Below are 22,525 nucleotides of genomic sequence, written 5' to 3'. Positions count from 1 at the left end.
CTCCATCTATGCCTTCAATCTTTCGGTGCATAATCCTCTGAAAAATTTCAGGTGCACATTCCAGTCCAACAGGAAGACGAAGCCACCCATATCTACCAAATTGTGCATTGAAACACATCGGAAGGACGATTGCTCATCCAGTTTGATTCGTAGGAACCCTGAGTTCGCGTTCAGCACCGAGAACACCTCGGCATTAGGTGAACTTGCAACGACCTCCTCAACAGCGCACATGGGGATGATGGTGCTCTCTCACGATGACCTCATTCAGGTCGGATGGATGAAGACGGATTCTCAGCTTGTCATTTCTTAGAGATGCCACCATTGAGCCGATCCATTCAGTGGGTTCATGAACTTTGGCAATGTCTTCATCCAAGAGGCGAAAGGTGGTGGTTGTTGCCGTGAAGCGTGGACCCTCCGCACCAGATGGCAATATTGTCTTCATGCCTGGCAGAGTTCCAGTCGTTTACACGACATCTGGATGCTTTCGAGCTCAGTCAGAACGTCACAAGGTGTCCACTTCAGTTACAACCGAATCGAGTTTGATCGTCAGACCCAGAACTTCAGTTGTATCTCCAGATATATTTTTCCTGTGGGACGGCAACCACTTTGGACGTTGTGGTGACCGTCTTGCCTGTACGGTCCTGACTATGTGAAGGTTCACGGTTGCCATTCGAGGAGGGACACAACACCTGTGGCTGACTGATGGCGTTCACCTGTGCGAGGGAGACGCTGATCATGAGGTCGTCATTGTGTGGCACGTGCGATGCATTCTGTGGGGTGGGGCAGGAATTTGTTGACGGTGTCGGCGATAGCTGCCATGTGACATGATGCCATGTGACTGCACTTCCTCCAAGCTCAGTGGCTGTTTGTCTCGGCCAACAGTCGTCTGTGTCTATGTCTGTTCCACTGCAAGCCTCAGGTCATCTATCTATAATTCCAGCAATGTGTGTGTGGTGTGTGTGACTGCTGTTTTTCGACCGATCTAATTGAAACTTGCCAGGTATATTGCTGGGGCCCTGTCGATGTGCCTTTTCAAGGTTTGATATTAATCGGACAAATGGTTCCCAAGTTATGGCTATTTATTTACCAAACCAATGACAGTACACGGTTCTATGACCTCATATTGACGTCACAAATATATATATATTTTTTTTTGCACGTACGAACACGCACCGACGGGCACGCACGTACAGGCACGCGAGAGCGAAGGAACGGCCTGTGTGTTTGTTTCTGGCACATGGTTTGAAAGTTTTTTTTTTTTGCACGTACGGCCACGCACGTTTGGGCACGCGAGAGCGAAGGAACGGCATGTGTGGTTGTTGTTGTTTCTGGCACGCGGTTTGAAAGTTTTTTTGTTTGTTTGTTTGCACGTGCGGACACGCAATAGTTTATAAATAAAAAACTCAATATTCACCAAAATCATCGGACGTATTGTCACCTTCAAAACAAAGAATAAAACAAAAAGTCATCAAAAGGCAAACGAACATATTTAATTTCGAGGAAAAGACATTACAAATGTATATATATATATATATATATATATATATATATATATATATATATATATATATATATATATATATATATATATATATATATATATATATATATATATATATATATATATATATATATATATATATATATATATATATATATATATATATATATATATATATATATATATATATATATATATATATATACGTAAACACGTTCCCATATTCAGAAAAATACTAAGCAGCTATTAGGGCGGTGTATAGGATGAACAAAAGTGGATGGTTCAAGTTTGTTGCACCTTTAATACGACTTATACGGTTTCCTGATGACCTTTCCCTGTGTTACGGATTAATAACGACCGCGAATTTTAAAAAAAGATCGAATTTTTTAGCCTAAATGTGTCTTATTGGGACGACGCACTCCGAGACCGACGGACCAATCACAGCGCGGTAATGGACACAGCGCCGACTCGTGGATACTTGAAGTGTGAGAGGAACCAGTGTGCGGCTCCAACCTCCAAGCGTTGCCCCCTTCGTGGCAAAACCTTCAGGAGTCGGCGGACGTGGAATTCCCGAGCAAACAAACTGTGAGGGAGAAAGAGGGAGGGAGTTGTGAGGCGATGAATGACCGTGGGCCCAACACGACGAGACAGGTAATCACATATTATATGATCCATTGTACTCCCCGCCCGCCGCCTCTCGTGTGCGACAACTCCGCGGTTGTTTGTTCATTGTTGGCCATCACGAGTTATCTTTAAATCCACAATCTCTCTCTCTCCATGTTTGCCTGACTGACTGACGACCTTGCGGACGCCGAGCAGGTTTCGCGCTGACGCCACGTTGTCCGTGTTTACCTTGTTAATGATTTTTCAGACTCTGCTGCTCATTGCGGTAAAGTTTTTGGGGGATGTGCGACGGTTGCTGGTGATCGTTGAGTGAAACACAGGAAAGTTGTGCTTGCCTCGTTGAGCTTCGAGCTCCCTGTGCGTCACGATGTTGCAGGCATGGGTTTGTTGCACGATGTTGTTGTTGTTGCATGATGTTGTCACGATGTTGCAGGCATGACGGCGTCACGATGCGACGAACCGACTCGCACGAGCTTTTCCTTCGTTTTGAGCGACGTTTGGTGTTGAGAGGATCGATCGTACATTGTGTCACCGACATGACTGTGTTGTGATGACCGTGGCGGTTCGTTTGACACTCGCCGGAATTTTAAAGCCTTCGGTGAACGATGAAGAACTCTCTCTCTCTAAAGATATCATGAGTTGAATCTGACCTTCGGTTAACGGGAAACTGTTCTCCAAAGATTGTGTTTGGAAGTGGGGGAAAAGGTGGGGGCCCAGAGTACGAGGGGGGGGGTTGGTTGGGTGGGGAAGCTGGAAGAGGGGGGATTGGTTGGGAAGCTGGAAGAGGGGGGGATTGGTTGGGTGGGGAAGCTGGAAGAGGGGGGATTGGTTGAGTTGGGAAGCTGGAAGAGGGGGTTGGTTGGGTGGGGAAGCTGGAAGAGGGGGGTTGGTTGGGTGGGGAAGCTGGAAGAGGGGAGGGTTGGTTGTTTGCGGAAGTTGGAAGAAGAAGAAGAGGAGATGTAGAATATAGAAGGTGGTGAGGTGTGAAGAGGGGTTGGGGGTTGTTGGGTTGCTGAGTGAGCAACGAGTTCAGTGGTTGAAGCTTCAAAAAATTATTGTACAGTCACATATTTCAAAATTTGTAGTGGGGAGGGTGGGTTGTGGTGTGCAAGGTGCAGAGGTGCTGGAAATAGTGACATAAGAGAGTGAGGAGTGAGCAGGTGTTTTTAATACATTATTTTAACCTTTCTCCAACCACCCGTCACGAATGTGTCTATCATGCTTTTCTTATGTCCTGTGTCAAAAATGGAATGGGAAGAGGAGGAAGGAAGGCTGAACCCATTGTTTGAATTTGAAATAATGACCTTCTCAGATCACAGGTCGAGTTGCAGTAGCAGTTTTGTCCCCCAAAATACCAATAGGGACATCTTAAACAAAAATTGTCCCAAAGCAGCCAAACTTAAAGTTGCAATTTTCTTGTGACTTTTAAGAGTAACCTGAGTTTTCGCTGTCAATTTGTTGTTGATTGAGATCGACTAACGTCGGACACAAACTAAACATTCCATTTGAGAATCAAAACAAGGTAATGATTAATGAGTACCAAGCAAAAAGGGGGGGGGGGGACAAATAAACACCTACACGCACACACACATACGCGCTGTTCCTGAAATTTAATAAATAAGATTCATCCGATGTCTGTCTGTCTCTCTTCGTGTTTTTTGCAAGGACTGCTGGACTACCAACAACCACCCAATTTGGCACACAAACCAAGTCTGCGCAGGGGTTCGCCTATGTATTTTCATCCATAACCTCGGCCTTTAAAGACACAGAAGAACCATAAGGCCTTTAAAAAAAAAAAAAAAAAAAAAAAAAAAAAAAACATGCTTGAGAGATAAGACCCAAAAGACCCTCATTACAATTAATACACTTTAAAACCCCAATGACCCTTTGGAACCCAAAGACAGTGAAAATCCATAATACACTTGAAGACTCCTAAAAGCCTGAGAGCCGGAAGACCTCGAAGACCCTTGATACCCCAAAGATGCTTAAGAACTGTCAGACCTCAAAAATCCCAAACACCTCAATGACCTGTAAGAACCATAAGACTTCAAATAACCTGAAGACCTCTTTACCCACTGGTGTTCTGGCTCTCCTGCCCCCGACACGCCCCCCCCTCCCCCACACCCTCACCGCGTTGGTTCTCCTGCCCCCGGTCCACCTGCCCCATTCTCAGCCCTGCTGGCTCTCCTGCTTCTCCTTCTCCCACTTCTCAGTACCCCACCCAGGTAATGCTGGGTAACCCTGCAAGTGTAATATAATATAATTTAAATGTTGTTAACCTCAAAACGGTTCCGTTACCCAAAGTCACACGCACACGCACACATCGCTTGTTCTTTTGTAGGGTTGTTTCATGGAGAGATCCTACATTCTACCACAATCGTTTCTCACCCCCCCCCCAACCACCTCTGATCCTATGTTCCACTTTTTTCCATCTTTTGGAGCATTTCATGTCCTATTCCCTTACTTGTTTCATTTGTTTATCATATTTTCCATTTGTCTAATTATTTTGCTTGCATTGTATCGATCAGAAAACGAGGCATGACATATGGTACTGCTTACTGCAAACTATCTACTCCTTACTACGTTCTAGTAGGGTCGCCCATTGAATGTTTTGGGTCCAAAGTTTATTTTTAGTTTTATATATTTTTTTTTTCTCCACGAACCTGCTGACCAGGCCTGACGTTCGATTGCTGGTGACAGGGACGTGTAATTTGTTCTAGGTGCCGGCGATAACTTGCATACTCTTCTTCGAACGTATCGGTGTCTTCAATATCCATCCACAACCAATACCAGCAGCCGAGTCCTTCGGCTTAACGTCTGTCTGATGGACGGAGCACAACTCACCCCACATGCGAAGCACCAGGGCCACAGTTTAGAGATTGGTTGCAGTTTAAACTCCGTGTAGATCATAGCTGACTGCGTATACTTCCAGCCTATCTTGTCAGCCCTGCACACAGTATATATGCACTATACCTATAAATATATTTATCATATCTCTGCGTAGGTCGATATGAATAACACCAAGGTACAATTTGGACTGCTTCGTGAAATATAAAAGTCGTATAATCGTACATACTTAACATCTGGATAATTATATCGTTAACTGGGCAGTATAACTTTTATGTACTTGTTTTGCCACTGCAAACACAATTCGACATTTTTGTAAGGTAGAAAAAACAAACCACAAATGGCCACTGAAGCATGTTACCAACACAACTGACGAACATCCTTCCTTCCGTTCGAAGTTGGCTTTTTGGTCCAGGGCATTTTTAACACACCAGAAATTTTAAACGCTAGCACATCGGGCTCGGCATACATTGTTCCCATTGTTATTAGATTTTAGTCTTCTGCCACTTGTTTATTGGTTTCGTTTATGAATTTGATCTCCACATTCATTCAACTTGCAAAACATCTCTGAGTGGTGTCGTTGAAGAGGCTCTGTGGCTGCAGGCTATTTTGTGATGAAATAGTTGTTGCAGGGAGCATGTGGTCACTGAATTGTTTCTTTTGCTGCCATGATGGTGGTCACATAGTTTGAAGATTGATGGCTTGTCCAAAAAGTGGTATTGGTGGCAAATGTTTGAAGATTGCATGAAGGCAGGTCAAATTCTTTCAATTTGCATACATAATATATGGATGGCCCTAAAGTGGAGGAAAAAGTCAGGGACAGGAAAAGGGTGTTTGGTTCCTCAAACCTATTCTGCCTCCTCACACTGGAGCTCCAGCACAATGCTTGAGCCATATGCTGTGTACCATTTTATGTACCATACTTTTTTTTTTACTTGAACAAATAGTTTCATGAAATGTTTTTATTTAATTTTTCGTTATTTTATCTTGTTTTGTCTGAAGGATGTTATAAAGAAAAAGATTAAGCAACCAATAGCAGGTGGGATTAAACTGAAAAAAAAAGATTAAACTGGAGAGTCCATAGAACACCTTACCCAACGCATTGTTTAAGTATAGAATGCAATTGAAATAAAATAATGATTTAAAATGTTGTATAATTTTTTTCTTCTTTTTTTCTAGAAGTTTAGCACAGTTGATGCAGTCTTATACACCACCTTATTTAACACGTCCAAGTACTGTACTGCAAAACTGGAGGTTGTTGAAAGCAATAAGAAGGCGATTTGTGTTCTCGTGTTCAATTAAATTGAACTAAAATAAAGATTATAAAGGTCATGAAAAAAAAATTATTCTGGCAATTTACGGCCAATGACGCAGTGGCGATTGCACCACCATATCTGACACGTTACGTTAGTTCTTTGTGTATTTTATGACGTTTTTTTAAATTCTAAAAACAACCTTGTAAGTTTCCTGTTTGGAATGATCTTCAATTTTATTTGATGGGTAGGCAGATGGAGTAAATATTATCTCGCTCCTCTGCGCATGTGCGATCAGGCCAAATTCAAAGCCAAAGTAATGTAAAATGGCAGGTTTGTTTTTCAATCTGTGTTCAAAGTATAATATTTAATTGAACTCAAGTTGTGTTTCGATCATAAACTGGACGTTTGTAGACAGACAGATAGAAGTGAGCTAATTGCTTAAGCTGGCTTTTTGCTTCGTGTGCAAGGGGTAAATATTGTCACCCTGCTATGTGTGGTGATGAAAGCAAGCCATTGTAATGCCATGTGACTGCACTTCCTCCAAGCTCAGTGGCTGTTTGTCTCGGCCAACAGTCGTCTGTGTCTATGTCTGTTCCACTGCAAGCCTCAGGTCATCTATCTATAATTCCAGCAATGTGTGTGTGGTGTGTGTGACTGCAGTTCTCGACCGATCTAATTGAAACTTGCCAGGTATATTGCTGGGCACCTGAGTATGTTCCTTTTCAAGGTTTGATGTTAATCGGACAAGTGGTTCCCAAGTTATGGCAATTTATTTACCAAACCAATGACAGGACACATTGCTGCGTAGGCGTGGCCGATGGGGAAAGGGTGCCTTAGTTACCAATGACTGGACACGTTGCTTGGCATTTTGAACCCACAGTATCTATCTTCTATCTATCTATAATTCCAGCGATCTCTGTTTGTTTGCCTTTCAAAAGGTTTGAAATTAATCAGACAAGTGGTTCCCAAGTTGTGGCCAAGTTAGAGCGCGTTCCCCATTACGGGTTACACGTACGGACTTCCGGATAGTGATGACTTGCTGTATTATAATAATTTCTCGATTTCTTATGCGCATTTATAGATGAACACAATACCCCAATCCAGTCATCGTTTATGAGAGCGAAGGAACAAACTGTGTGGTTGTTTGAAAGTTTTTTTTTTTTCATGTATGGGCACGCGAGAGCGAAGGAACGGCCTGTGTGGTTGTTGTTTCTGGCACGCGGTTTGAAAGTTTTATTTATTTATTTTTTTGCACATACGGCCACACGAGAGCGAAGGAACGGCCTGTGTGGTTGTTTCTGGCACGTGGTTTGAAAGTTTTTATTTATTTTTTTATTTTTATTTTTTATTTTTTTGCTTGTACCGCCACACACGTACGAGCACGCACTAGTGTTTAATAATAAAAAATGAGATCGATGTGTTCATGTTTGGAGACTATCATGTGGAAATAGTGGAAAGTTTCATGTTGTAGATTGAAGTGGGTGGAGAATGTGGAAGATAAATTTAAGACTGTTAACATTGGGGAACAGCAATGTTAGGATTGATAAAGATCTGGAAAGACAGATGTGACAACACAAACCAAGAGTAGTTGGTGAATGAACTGGCATTTCCAGTTGCAATGTATAGATGTATCATGGCCAGTGAAAAAGAAAGAAAAAAAAAAAAAGAAAGAAAGAGAAGAAGAATATTGACAGTTTTGAAATGTGGTGTTGGAGGCAAATGTTTAAAAATTCCTTGGACTACAAGAAGAACAAACAAATCGGTGCTTGTTGAAAGTAGACCACCATAGACATTAGAAGCATTGATGCTAAAACATAAACTGTCATCGTTTGGGCACACAATGCATGTAGAAAACGAAAGTCTGGAGAAATCAACCATGCTGGGTATGTTTGAGGGAAGAAGAAGAATAAGAGGCAGGCCTTGTACGTGCTGGATGAATGAAGTAAAGGCCGCAACCAAGCTAAGCTGTCTGCCAGAGTTTTGGGAAGCAGTGCAGGACAAGGATGTTTGGAGAAATCTGATCAATGATATTACCAGAAGTTGGACCCAACTCCTGGTTGTGCTCAAAATGTGTTCCTGTCTGCTCACTCGTATCAGCCATGTTTTCCCATCAAGTATGCGTGACTGAAAGTGCTTCGTTTCTATCTTTGCATTTCACAAATTATAACATTCCTTTAGCGAGATGCCTCCCATTGTGATAGATTTTCCACAAGCTGGTTTGTTAGTTGCTTTCTATATATTTTGCATTGCTGATGTCTTATCTGCATTCTCCTGCATTCTTTATATTTATTTTTCACTTCTGGAATTCCCTTCTACTGTTTCCCTTTTCTTGTACTTGCCGTCCTAATCAGAATGTTTGGCATATACAGTGCTGATGTTTTTTTTTACTGACAGTATGTGTACTACATGTTTCAAACGTGTCGGAGGTTCTCACCTTATACAGTGTATCCCATGACTTATCCCATGACTTTTCCACATTTTGTTGTTGCACCCTGAATTTAAAATGGATTTAAAAAAAAAAAAATTGTCACCGATCTACACAAAATATCCCATAATGTCAAAGTGAAAACGTGTATTTGAAATTTTTACAAATGTGTTGAAAATGAAATGCAGAAATATCTAATTACCTCCACTACCGAAGATGGAAGGAGTTTTATGGTTTCACGTCTGTGTGCAGGGTATCTCACGAAGTTGTTTATGGATTCTGATGAAATTTGGTGGGCAGCTTAGGTGTGCGACGAGGATGAACTGATTGGATTTTGGTGAATATTCGGATCGTGCTAATAGAATTTAAAAAAGTGATTCTTCACCACTGAGCGACAGAATCAAAAACTATACAGCACGATATCTCAAAAAGTTGTGGATGGATTTGGACAACTTGATGGCCATGTTGGGTGTGTGACGAGGAAGAATTGGTTCAATTTTGGTGAAGAACCTGATCTGAGACTTTTTGAAATTATTCTTCATTATTGTAAGATGGGGATAAAACGATATGTTGCACAATATTCAAAACATTGTAGACAGATTTGGATGAAACATGGTGGACAGGTTGGGTGTGTGATGAGAATGAATTGATTTGATTTTGGTGAAGATTGGAATCCAGATCCAATAATTTTTTTTTTAATTTTCAGAGTGATTCTTCACCATTGAGAGATCAGGCCAAACGCGATGTATTGCGCAATATCTCAAAAATTTATTGGGCTTGCAAAAAAACCAAAACAAAAAAAATGATATGTTCTACTGGATCAGGCTTTGCGTGGTGGAGGTATGTGCTCCACCAAGTGCCCTTCTAGTTAACATAAGTATCCAGCTTCATTAGTCACTACTTCATGGAAGCACATTTGGAAGCGATTACAGCTTTGAGTCTTCTCGGGTATGTTTGCATCAGCTTTGCACATCTAGATTTGGGAAGTTTCTCCCATTCTTCCTTGCAAATTTGCTCAAGCTCTGTCAAGTTGGATGGGGAGCGTCAGTGAACAGTAATCTTCAAGTCTTTCCACAGATTCTCAATGGGATTCAACTCTGGGGTTAGCTGGTCCACTCAAGAAGGATTTTCATGTTCTTATTCTGATGCCATTTCAGTGTTGCTTTGGTTGTATGCTTGGTGTCATTGTCCTGTTGGAAGATAAATTTTTGCCACAGTATTTTGCATGCTGAAGCATGTTCTCCTCAAGGATTTGCTTGTATTTGGCTCCATTAATTGTTCCCTCTATCCTGACAAGTCTCCCAGTCCCTGCCACTGCAAAGTATCCCCACAGTACGATGCTGCCCCCACCATGCTTCTCGGTAAGGATGGTGTTACATGGGTGATGAGCTGTGCTCGGTTTCTGCCAGTAGTAGCGCTTTGCTTTCAGGTCAAAGAGTTCAATTTTCATCTCATCAGACCACAGATTATTTTGCCTCACCCTCTCAGTCTTTCACATGCCTTTTTGCAAACTCCAGGCGTGCTGTCATGTGCCTTTTTTTTTTTTTTCTCAGGAGTGGTTTCCGGCTTGCTACTCTCCCAAAAAGCCTAGATTTGTGAAGTGCTGCAGAAACTGTTGCCTTTTTAGCAAGTTCTACCATCTCAGCCAAGGAACTCTGTAGTTCTGTCAGTGGTCATTGGGTTCATGGTGACCTCCCTGACAAAGGTCCTTCTTGCCTGGTTGCTCAGTTTGGTTGGATGGCCAGCTCGAAAGCATCTAGGTAGTTCCATATTCTTTCCATTTCCTAATTGTGAAGTTCACTGTACTCTTGGGAACTTTCAACACTCGAGAAATTGTTTTGTACCCTCCCCCAGATCGATGCCTGATCACAATTCTATCAGAGTTCTCCGGACAGTGCCTTGGACTTCATGGTGGAGTTTCTGTTCTGACATGCACTGTCAACTGTGGGACCTTGTATAGAAAGGTGTTTCTTTCTAATTCATGTCCAATCAATCATGTTGACTCCAAGTTGAGACATCTCAAGGATGATCATTGGAAATTGGATTCACCTGAGCTCAATTTGGAGCGTCAGCAACGGGGTTGAACACTGATTGACTCAAGACATTTCCTTGTTTCATTTGTAATTGATCTGTTTAAAAAAAATCCACTTTGCATTCTGAAGTATTGTGCGTAGATTGGTAACCCAAAAAAAAAGAATCTCAATTTAATCCATTTTAAATTCAGGCTGAAACGCATCAAAATGTGAAAAAGTCAAGGTGTGTGAATACTTTCTGAAGGCATTGTAGGTTGATGTTGCTGCTCTGTACATTGTCTGCATCTCAAATGTTTTTGTTTTTGTTTTTTTTGTGTCGAGAGATACTATTGCCGACTGGCTTTGGCCAATGATTTGTCCTTATGACCTGACAAGCCTGATCTTGCATTTGTAATTATGTGGCTCTCTATGTTGTGCATCCCATCCCATCCTGCATGAAGCACTCTTATCATTGTGAAAACCTTTTGTGAGTCCAAGGGTCTGACCCAATTTGTGTTGTTCTGAAGCTGTATCTTTGAAAATGGACCCGGTAATGATCTACTTTCCTTTAATCTTTCTCATTTCTCTGCTGCACTGCTTCGCTCCTCTCACCATGCTCCTGTAAAAGTTCAAGTCTCTGGCTGAAATTGGAGCGCTGCTACAGCATCGCAGAGTGTCGCAGTTCTCAGGCCGACTAATGTTGACTGTAATTTGCCATCTTTTTAAAAGGATACCCTTCAGTCTCCTCTGCATCTGATATTGAATCCACCGGGGAATCCTTTCACAATAGCCTGCTTTCATTCTCATTTGCCCCCATCTTGTCAGCAGCTATCCTCTCCATCCTCTTGGCTCTGGTATGCATATTCTTGTCTCAAGGCGGTTACAATCGAGCAACTTGCCTTCTCATCCTGGATAGACCTTCCTCTTCTCCAATGGCTTGATTTCCGATCATCAATTTGGAGTCAGACCAGGTCATTCTACCCTGGACATGCTGCTTTTGCTTTACCAACAATGTATGGAGGTCCTCAATGCCTGATATGAGATCAGAGCCATCTCCCTAGATTTATTTCGAGCTTTCGATACGGTCTGGCACCTCGCACTGCTCACCAAACTGTCATTACTTTATCCAAGGAAATCTCCACTCATGGCTCGTGGACCTCCTCTCCTGTTGCAGTCAATATGTGGCTCAAAATGGAATTCTCTCATCTCCTCTTCCTGTCTGGGCTAGAGTTCCTCAAGGCAGTGTTCTGGGCCCTGTGCTTTTTCTGGTTTTCATCAATGATCTCTCCAACTCTCTGGAAAATCCTCTTTATCTCTTTGCTGATGATTCCACCCTCTGCCGTACCATCTCCTATCCCTCAGATCGGCTGGCAGCAGCTTCTTCACTCTCTGCAGACCTAGATAAAATCACAAGCTGGTTAAACACTTGGAACATGTCTTTCAATACTGATAAATCTGATGCACTCACAATGTCTCTTCGATAGGGTCATCTGGAAACTGCCCCCCCAATCCCCCTCCCATCTACTTTCTCAACAATCCTCTTGAAGTTCTTTCATTCAAGCTTCTGGGTCTCACTATCTGCCACGATCTTTCCTGGGAAAGTCACATTTCCAAGCTGGCCTTCAAAGCCAGTCGCCGACTGGGAATCCTCCGTCGTGCAAAGTCCTTCCTTGGCACATCTGAGCTCCTGACCACATACAAAGCTTTCATCCACAGCCTGGTGAAGTACTGCTCTCCTCTATGGGCTGGTGCTCCTGCCTCACACCTAGCTCGGCTTCACGCTGTGGAAACCAAGGCTTTTAGAATCGTTGGTATCTTCTGCGATGAAGCTGAGTCTTTGGGTCTCTCACTCACTGTCAGTAGTCTTTCTGTTTTCTTCTGTTCCACAGTCTCCTCTTTGGCCTTTCCCCCCTCTGCTCTGTCTGTGGTGTCACCCCCCCCCCCAATATTTGTGCTGGTCGCTGAAGGTCCGCAAGCAACCCCCTTCTGGTGAAACTGCCAAAATCAAGAATTACTGCTCACCTTCACGCTTTCATTCCCTTCTCTTTTTTTTTCTCTTCTCTGGAACAAACTACCACACTCTATCTTCGATCCCACTCTTCCCTCAAGGTCTTCAAAACAGCTATTCCCTTCCATCTCATCTCTTCCCCTATCCAAAACCATGATATTTTCTACCCCAAACCCACCTCCTTTAAATTTCCTGCTTTCCTTCCTGAAAGTCTCTGTAGTGTCCACTTCTTTACACCATGTACCCTGCCCTATTCCTCTCCCTTCCACAGATCTCCCAATGTCTCTGTTCCCCACTGTTTTGTCCACCCCGCTCCCACCCCGCTCCCACCCCTCTCATCTCCCTTTGCTTCCTGCTCCCTTTACTATATGTTCTGTGTGTTAACTCTTACATGAGCATTGACAATGTATACAAAAAAATAAAGACCTGACCAAGGGCTACCTTTGGTCATTGTACAGGGCTCGTAACAAGTACAGGGTTCTATTTTCAAGTGAACTAGAAGACATCTGATTAATATCTGGAATGAACTCTCCTGTCTCCTTCCGTAATGTCCTGGTGGCACCTTAAGTCTGTCACTGATGTGTACTCCCTCTCCTCACCATAAAAGTCCTCTGCAGATTCTGCTCGAATCGAGGCAGAATGTCTACTCTATTTGCCTCCTCAGCTTGTGTACTCAATCTGTCCGTTTCAGTTCCCACTTTAACCTCCATGTTCAATGTTTCTGATAAACTGTGCCTTTTTCAACTGAGGACGACAGGGTTTTACTTCGCTTTGTCAACGTATCGAGATGGCATCAGTGCCTGTACTCTGTCTTGCTCTCTTGCTCTTGTTTTTCCTCTGTCAGCTCCATTCAACTTGTACTTCATCTTAGGTGACCCTCCATGTGTCGGGAGGTCATCAGTATTCAATTCCATACACAATAAGACTCGTAAAAAAAAAAAAAAAAAAACCAGATCAACTCATTTACAGGCATGCAAGCTTTCCTTCCATATTGTAGCCAACAATAATGTTTCCTCTTCTTGAATGGCCTGATTTCAGATCAGCTTTGATTCCAGCCTGGTGACTCAACTTTAGATTTACTAATAATTCTCAGCAATAGATGGAGGACTCAAATCATAAACAAGAGGTCAAGGCTGTGTGTCAGACATAACAGGCATTCAACACTTTCTGGCACCCTGTTGTGTTGCTAAGCTCTCTGCCTGTGGCATCCAAGGCAAACTTCATTCCTGGCCTGCCAACTTGCACCACTCACATAATCCGCATGTAGCTCTCGATCTTATTTTAAATCTTCTCTCTCTGTGGAGGCTGGAGTGTGGCAAGACATTGCCATGGGTCCAAATTTGTTCCTCATATACATTGGTGAACAATGATGGCCTTGAAGTGAACACTGATTGGAGACTGCTGTGATGGTGAAATGCTTTTTCCTCTTTGCAGACAATTCCACTTTCTAGAATGTTACTGCATCTCAAAGACTGGTTGGCAGCACCTACTACTTTCTCTGCTGAACGGAAAAGTGTAACACATGAAACATGTCACTTAATCAAGGCAAATCTCACATCGTCACCTGTTTATTTGGAAGAATTGGCAAACAACACTTCTTGATCACATGACTACTTTGTTCCTCTATTCTCCAGCTTGTGAAGCCAGATTCCTGAGTCTTTTCATTGCCACTCTACACTTCAGGGCTTCAACTTTGCTGTGCATCGCCATCACGCATCATCCTTCATTCCCCATTTTTTTTTTCTACTCCCATTAACCCCAACTCCCGCCCCCACCACAACCCCCTCACCCTCTGACATGCACGTTAATACGTTTCTCCTTTCAATGTATTCTCTCCTCCATTCCTGTTTGTTCATTTCTCAACTTGTTAGGACTGTTGGTTGTTCCATTTCCCAAATGCTGTCCTTCCTCCTTTTTTATTTTTATTTTATTTTTAAACTCTTTATTATTATTATTTTTTTATACTTTGGCTTCCAAACCTACATGTACAAGAAGTATTGGAAAAAATAAAAAAGGTCGGCCGTCAAAGTGGTCGTGTCGGCCAACTGATTCAGGTGCTCTGAGCAGGTTCCTGGGCCTGTTTGCTGCATTACCATGCTCAGGTGGAACGCCCAAGCCAGTCGTTATATGTGCTGATAAGTACTGTGTGCCCAATCGGAGATTGCTCTTATGCGCATATATTTTCCTGCTGGGCTCTAATCGCCGCAAACCCAATCGACCCTTTAATGGCTATTCATAGCCAATATGGCTTGTGATTGAAACACTCAAATCATTCCGAGACCAAGTAATTTCATAATGGTGTATTTGTAAATGGGCAAAAAGGACAGGAATACAAGAAGCAATGCAATCATTTGTTATCTGTAAATAAATTACGTACGTGCGAACAGCAGTAGCTCCTTTATTTGTCCTTGAACGCCTCAGACATTCTACAGAAGAAGGACGAGAAGAATGATGAGACTGAAAAACCGGTGCCGTGCCTGACTGGACGCAGCGAGACTCGAGCACAAATATTTGGGTTGGCGGGAACAGTTTGTACCGCAAGCACGAGCCGGCATAATGGAAATTGGGTCCTGGCGTGGGTTGTGGAAAGCAGGTGTGCTACAGGCGGTGGGGTGGGAAATTTTGTGCTGGCTAATGCACTCGGAAAAATGTGCGTTTCTCTTCCCATCAAGTTCCCAAGCACTCCCCTGCCCTCCACAGTTTGCACCACCTTTTGTCTCGGCCTCCACCTTAGTCCGTGACCTCCACTGGCCCCACCCCGCTCCGCTGTGATTGGCCCGCCAACCTCGTCAGTGGTGTGAACTATATTCATGCCGATGGCTTGTCTGATCATTTAAACGAACATCTTAGGACAAAATACAAAAGGATAAAACATGAAAAAGGTGTCGAGAAAGCGTTTTTTTTTTTTTTTTTTTTTTTTTTTTTGACACATGCCGGGCAGGAAGACTGCTCCTTCCACATAACGACGCAATATCCTATATCACGATTAAATTACCTCACACGTATGCTGATGCATGCATTAAGGGAAATAAATATTGTTATATTATGTAAAGTTACCCCAAGATTCCTCAAACGTTCCAATTTATTTTTCTTTAACTGTTTGGCTTATTCTTCTGTCTCTCTTTCTTGTTTACAAATTTGAAATAATATTTATTTCACTGAACGATACATTGCTTTTGGGGCACAAGTGTTCATTTCTTTGTTTTTGTATTGTGAAATCGACAATAATGCGTTTTTTTTTCATTTTTAGGTTTGACATCACTATGCTGAAGAAGCCATGACAGCTGAAAACATGTGGAATGTGAAGGGCACAGTGAGACCTATTGAAGAGCTGATGTCATGATGGTTGGAGTTTGACAAGATAAAGGTATTTTCAATGGACATGTCCATGGGATCACGAGCTGAAGCACCTTCGAGACATGGGACAACCTCCTCGATGGTACGGGCTTTGTACAGTTATGAGTACAAGGGTACGGATGGGTGTGTAATTAGTATGATTGAGGGTGAGGAGTTTCTTTTGCTCAAGAAGTCCAATGAAGACTGGTGGCATGTTCAAAGGCTGGATGGGACAAAGCCTATATATGTGCCAGCTTCATATGTTGAGGAGTTTTTCCAGCCTTCAACCTCAATTTGGGAGATTCCATCCTCACCTGTACTCACAACTTTTGGCAAGAAAGCACCAAATGACCGAGTGCCTTTCAACTCCTCCACTGCTTTACGTAATGGCAGTGTGCAACAGAATCTTTATGAAGGGTTGAGGACCACTGGTGAAAATGCGTTTGAAGAGGATGGGAGAAAGGATGAAGAAGAGAGTGTATATGCTGAGGTTTCACTGGATGCTCAAGGCGAAGCGTCAGAGGTAATGCCCTTTTGCCCCTCCCCCCCTTATCATTTGCAGGGTATCTGTCAATCTCCATTGGTGTTTTGAAAGACACATTATTGTTATTGGAAGGTGATGGGGTAAGGGACTTTAATGTACAAGATGTGAAGACTGGCTAACAAGTACCGTCCTGCCTTGATGACACTTTTCTCGAATTTGGAAGAGAACACGGTGGTATATCAAAATTCAGTTTTCTGTGGAAGTTGAGATTTTACTGTGAATGCAGTGCCAACACTCAAAATTTCAGCAATGCTACAATACTTTTTACAAACGTTTTGAAAAATGGTGTTTTGAAATGAAGAAATATTCCATGTGTTTTTAATTTTTTAGCTCACCTGGAACGTAGTTCCCGGGAGCTTATGGGATGGCATGTAGTCCGTCCGTCCGCCCACAAATACTTTCAACATCTCTGAAACTACACATAGGATTTCGATGAAAATATACCACAACTTTCATCACCGTGGATGGACCAAAGTTTGTTCATGAGAAAAATGAGAGTGAAAGCTACTCAAGGTTTTTGGGTTGTTATCCAGTACGTACTGTAGTCTGTAATCAAACTGACTCCAATCTGCCGATTGCCGATTGTGTTTGTGTGTGTTGTGTTGTTTATAAAGCACAACATTTTCTCTCTCTCCTCTCTCTCTCTCCTCTCTCTCTCTCCTCTCTCTCTCTCCTCTCTCTCTCTCCTCTCTCTCTCTCCTCTCTCTCTCTCCTCTCTCTCTCTCTCCTCTCTCTCTCTCCTCTCTCTCTCTCCTCTCTCTCTCTCTTCTCTCTCTCTCCTCTCTCTCTCTCCTCTCTCTCTCTCTCTCTCTCTCTCTCTCTCTCTCTCCTCTCTCTCTCTCTCGCTCTCTCTCCTCTCTCTCTCTCTCCTCTCCCCCTCTCTCCTCTCGCTCTCTCTCTCTCTCTCCTCTCGCTCTCTCTCTCCTCTCTCTCTCTCTCTCCTCTCGCTCTCTCTCTCCTCTCTCTCTCTCTCCTCTCTCTCTCTCTCCTCTCTCCTCTCTCCTCTCTCCTCTCTCTCCTCTCTCCTCTCTCTCTCCTAATACAGTGCAGCGCACTCTCACACATTTCTGTTTGTCTCCGGACGTGTCTGGATGGGAGTTCGTCACTGGACGTGTCTAGGCAGTGTTTAGTTCTGGGCGGTATTTCTCGTATGACTGGTAGAAAATGTATTTCAGACATTTATTTTGTTTCCATTTTCATTATTGTACTATGCAGAATCATTTTAATGAGACTGTATTAATAGTAATTAAGGCTCCACTGCACGTCTGCCTTCCCTTTCTCCTTGCTCCCCCCTCCCTCTTTTTTCACCCCCCCCCTCCACCACCTCACTCTCCCCTCTCTCCCCTCCCCTTTTTTTTTCTCCCCCACCCCCACCTTTAATATACCCCTCAGTGAAGTGACCTGTGGTATTTGCTACTGGACTAATAAGGGAACAGAAGGGAATGGACAAATGCTTAAGTTGGTGAAAATTTGAAAATATAATATTACCAAGTCGGTTTGGGTTGATTGAGGTGGCACTGAACTGTAACATTTGTATTTGAGGAAATGTAGGACAGAAAAAAACGGCTTTCTTGTTCAACAAACTACACAATCATCCTATAACATACTGTATCATAAGATTGACAAGTACACCTGACCTCATTCAATGTCGGGCGATGAATGCTTGCTCTATATTGCAAAGCAGACAACTATCCGGGTCAAACTTTATTTTCTTTTATTTTGAATGATGTGCAGAAGATTCATGTAGATGAGAAATGACAAAGGAAGTGTCATCACGGAGTGAAGTCTCAAGGCATGCGCAAAATATAGAAGGATTGGAGAGAAGTGAGGCATTGGTAGATTCCACAAAGAGGGGAAGTGAGTAGTCTGCAGCAGATGAGTGGTTATTTAACAGCACTTAAACCCCATTTTGTCTGAATGCGAGCAGATGGTGAGTTGGATGAGACAGGAGCCTAAATAATGCTATAACTGAGAAATTGCCAATGTGTCTGTGATAGACTGTTTGGCCCTGTACCTTCAACCTCCTGTCAAGAGATGCATCTACACCAGGAATGCAGAATGAGAAACAGAAATTTGGACCTGTTATGTGTGTGTGAGGACAGAATACTTTGATGTACTGTGAGAGTCCCAGCTTGCTGTTTTCTTATGTGCAGTTTCTTCTTGCAGATGCTTTTGATGTGTAGCCTGATTGCTAACCAGCTGAGTGGATGAGAAACATCAATAAGAGGGCTATCCCAAAAGTATGTCTGCAAACCAATGGATTTCTTTTTCTTTAGCACTGTGGAAGAACTGTGTGCTCTTTTTTGCCTTTCATGTAATGCTTTTCACAGGGTCCCTTGTGAACATTGGACAATACTGAACGTAAATGCGCACTGTTTATACAAGGTAATGGATGATAATTGCTAGTGAGAGCCAGACAAGCATGGCTGTTTGCCTGCCAATACAGCCACCCTATACTTGTTTGTTTGTGCAGAAATGTTAATTTCAAAAATTGTAATGCACAGCTCTGGGTTTGTCGATGACCGTGACTTTGAGGCATAAATTCTTCTTCTTCTTCTAACCCTCACCCCTCTGCTAATATTGATATGTATCTCACTTTAAATGTGGTAACTGATCAGGAAGTTGCATTTTTATTGAAGGTATGCCAGCCCACACACCTTTTGTTTGGTTTCTTTGATGTTTAGATTGTGACTTTTTGTTCCTCAATTGCCTCGTCTCTGAATTATTTTGAAATGTGTATTAAAATAAGTTTACTTGTTCGGTGATTTTATGAATACAACGCAAATGCCAACTGCTGTGGATTTACTACGGCAACTCCAGAATTTCGTCCCGTTTTGCTCTTAAGCTGTTGAGGGTATAGGCATGCTAGGATTACATTTGAATAATACGAACCATTGTTTCCACGAGTTGATCTCTACAACTTCTGGGTTCAAATCGAGTGCGAGCACCAAGAGTAGTCATGATGTCCCTGCATTGGTTGAGGTGATGGGGGGGGGGGGTGCAGTAGCTCTGCTAAGCCTGTGCTGAATAGCTTGAGCCTATGCAACTGTTTAGCCAGCAAAGCCTTAAAAAAGTGTTTGTGTGTGTGTGTGTGTGTATGCTTGTGCATGCCCCGGGTAAAAATAGGTGTACCATATCCCTGTGTCGTAAGAGGTGACTAGGGTTGCATCAGGAAGGGCATCCGGCGTAAAAAAAAAAACTAAGCCAAATCACTATGCGGATCATACGGATGATCCGCTGTGGCACACCTAACGGGATCAGCCGTAAGAAGATGTGTGTGTGTGTGTGTGTGTGTATATATATATGTATATATATATGTATATATATATATATATATATATATATATATATATATATATATATATATATATATATATATATATATATATATATATATATATATATATATATATATATATATATATATTCCCCCACCAAGTATTTGTGCATTTGTTCGTTATTCTTTCACGGCTGAACCGTATTACCTAGAGGCCCCAAATTTTGGGTGTTGCTACTTCAGAATCTGGGCGAGGTTTTAAGCTTCCACACGTTGATCTTGACATTGTTTTGAGGCCAGCAAAGGCCACTATAAAGTGTATATTGAGCTGCGGTATCGGGCAGTGCTGTCGCCAACCGCAGGCAAAGGGTAACCACCATGAGGTCAATAACTCCAGAGCTTTTCAATGTTCAATACGTCCCGGAACCTCTGCTGTGAAAAGCTCACCCAGCTGGGCAGCGCCGGTTATCGCCTGTACATATATGTGTATATATATATATATATATATATATATATATATATATATATATATATATATATATATATATATATATATATATATATATATTGTCATCTCGTGACATTAAAAACAAATGTGGTCTTTATTAAATTGTCAAAATCCCATGTGTTGTTATACAGTGCAGTATTCAATAATGCATTAACCTTCCACAAGGGATCTTGATTCAGCTGAGCAGGAGAGGAAGAGAGTGACTATTAGCTCTGTCCAAAATGTTTTCGTTTTGTTGAGCAAAGTGTCTTTAAATACTTCATGGCGATGCCCTTTGTGTAGTGTAAAATGGTTGCGTTTTCAAGCATTTTCTCACGAAATGGATGTTGTTTTTGATCTGTCAAGTGATTAAGCATTCGTAACTTCATCGCTTATCACGTAACAAATACGTTGTTAAATGATTTTGGAAAGTACAATTGTATCATCGTGGTCGCATTTTTCCACAAATGGAACAGCAAAATCTGTCTGATGTGCAACTGTGGCGCACCCTGTCCGACTTCTGGAAGCACGTCGTCCTGGAATGCCTGACTAAATCCTTCAAGGGCAATTTGAAGAGCATTCACAACTCCACTGAAGCTGTCTAATGGTTATCTGAGCTTGATATTGAATTTTAATTTGCTATCTACAATCTACATACGCCTCATGAAACTGTGGTGTCGTGGTAGTGGTGCTTCGCAGGCAGACACGAGCGGGGGAACAGTTCAACACCGCTTTATTGCACGAGCGGGAGCGTGAGCGCACGTTGCCCGTAACTCCCCTTTATTACGTACTCGAGCACCCTTCAAGCCACACGACTTACAGGCCCCCGGGCCACAACGGCTACAGCAACCACTACCACGCCTCAGGCGGCGCGCACTCCTATATCCCTTGCACGCACGTGATCACGCCGACCACACATCCACATCATGTCCTGCCCCCGCAGGCCTGCTACACCACAGAAACGAGAAGAAATTACAATGCGGTTCTCGAGGCATCTGAAAGTCATCTCGGGTACCTGCCAATTTTATGGAGGCTGAAGAAAATTCCACATCTTTGGCAAAGAAACTGACAACAACACACAGAAAATGGATGAGAAGAAATGTGCATTATTATAGCAACCTGGTCAATTGCGATTATAGTCGCAGACTACAAGAGGTATTGTTTACTTGCATTATTTTCCGACCAAATTATTGCATGTATTTACACATGTGGCTCAAATTGTAGGTGGTGAGAGTGCTTACACTAGTCTGTTTTTTAATGACTTAAAATTTTTCGTTTGAGCCATGAAAAGTGCCCGAGCAAAATTCCAAAGAAGTGTGTGCATGCACGCAGTAAACTCTGAAATATTATCGCGGCTGTGGTGGGTTGAGTTAATCCCCCCAACCCAATTATGGTGGATGGGCGGTTTATGACCAGGCCGGGTCACAGAGTGGTTTTTCTTGGAGGTGAACACGTGATCCACGGAGATTATGGCGCGCATGGGAGTGGGATTGCGGCACAGACAGAGCAGACAGAAGCACAGCACAAGGGGTTTATACTCAAACCCACGACAGATACGTGGACACAGCAACTTAAAATAAATACGGGGATTTCATGAAAATAGATCAAATATTTTCAAGGGTAATAATTACCTCCACCACCGGAGGTGAAGGAGGTTATGTTTTCACCCCTTTCTGTCTGTCTGTCTACAGGATATCTCAAAAAGTTGTGGATGGATTCGGATGAAACTTGTTGGATATGTTTGGTGTGTGAAAGGAAGAATTAATTTGATTTTGGTTAATATCTGAATCTGCGTCTGACGACTAGAAAATTTTAAGTGATTCTTCACCATTGAGAGAAAGTGCTAAACTGGTGTATATATATGTATATATATATATATATATGTATATGTATATATATATATATATATATATATATATATATATATATATATATATCTATATATGTATATATACACACAGGGTGTCCCCAAAAAAATGTAACTTTTCATCTGCAAAGAGGATGGTCATAACATATATTTAAAAAAACTAGAGGGGGAGCACTCGGTAGAGTGCAAAATCTCCGCCGCCAATACTGCTAGGTCACTCAAGTGAACCTGATATCCTATTCATTCAATTTGACATCAACAGTGCTCACAGAGTTATAGTTTGCAACTTTCCCTTTTACTTTTAACTTTTAAATACTCAATTCATTCGTCATAACTAGATT

At 42.3% G+C, this 22,525-nt stretch overlaps 1 protein-coding gene across 4 annotated transcripts in view; it reads left to right on the top strand.

The window, feature by feature from the left end:
- LOC147029654 (rho GTPase-activating protein 15-like) overlaps positions 1-22,525 on the top strand; it is a 223,255-nt gene that overhangs the window by 8,814 nt on the left and 191,916 nt on the right. For 2 of the 4 annotated variants that reach the window (XM_085872867.1, XM_085872864.1), the window contains exons 1-2: positions 1,979-2,152; positions 15,924-16,532. In XM_085872867.1, the coding sequence (XP_085728993.1) occupies positions 16,050-16,532 (483 nt within the window). In that variant the 5' untranslated portion in view covers positions 1,979-2,152; positions 15,924-16,049. Of the gene's footprint in view, positions 1-1,978; positions 2,153-2,415; positions 2,483-15,923; positions 16,533-22,525 lie in introns of those variants that run through there. The other 2 variants (XM_085872865.1, XM_085872866.1) reach the window with 2 other exon arrangements.

This window comes from Eptatretus burgeri, chromosome 3 (genome assembly GCF_056783735.1).
Source record: "Eptatretus burgeri isolate ZD-2024b chromosome 3, Ebu_testis_v1, whole genome shotgun sequence".
NCBI classification, from domain to species: domain Eukaryota; kingdom Metazoa; phylum Chordata; class Myxini; order Myxiniformes; family Myxinidae; genus Eptatretus; species Eptatretus burgeri.
This window is presented reverse-complemented; position numbering and strand designations above follow the sequence as displayed.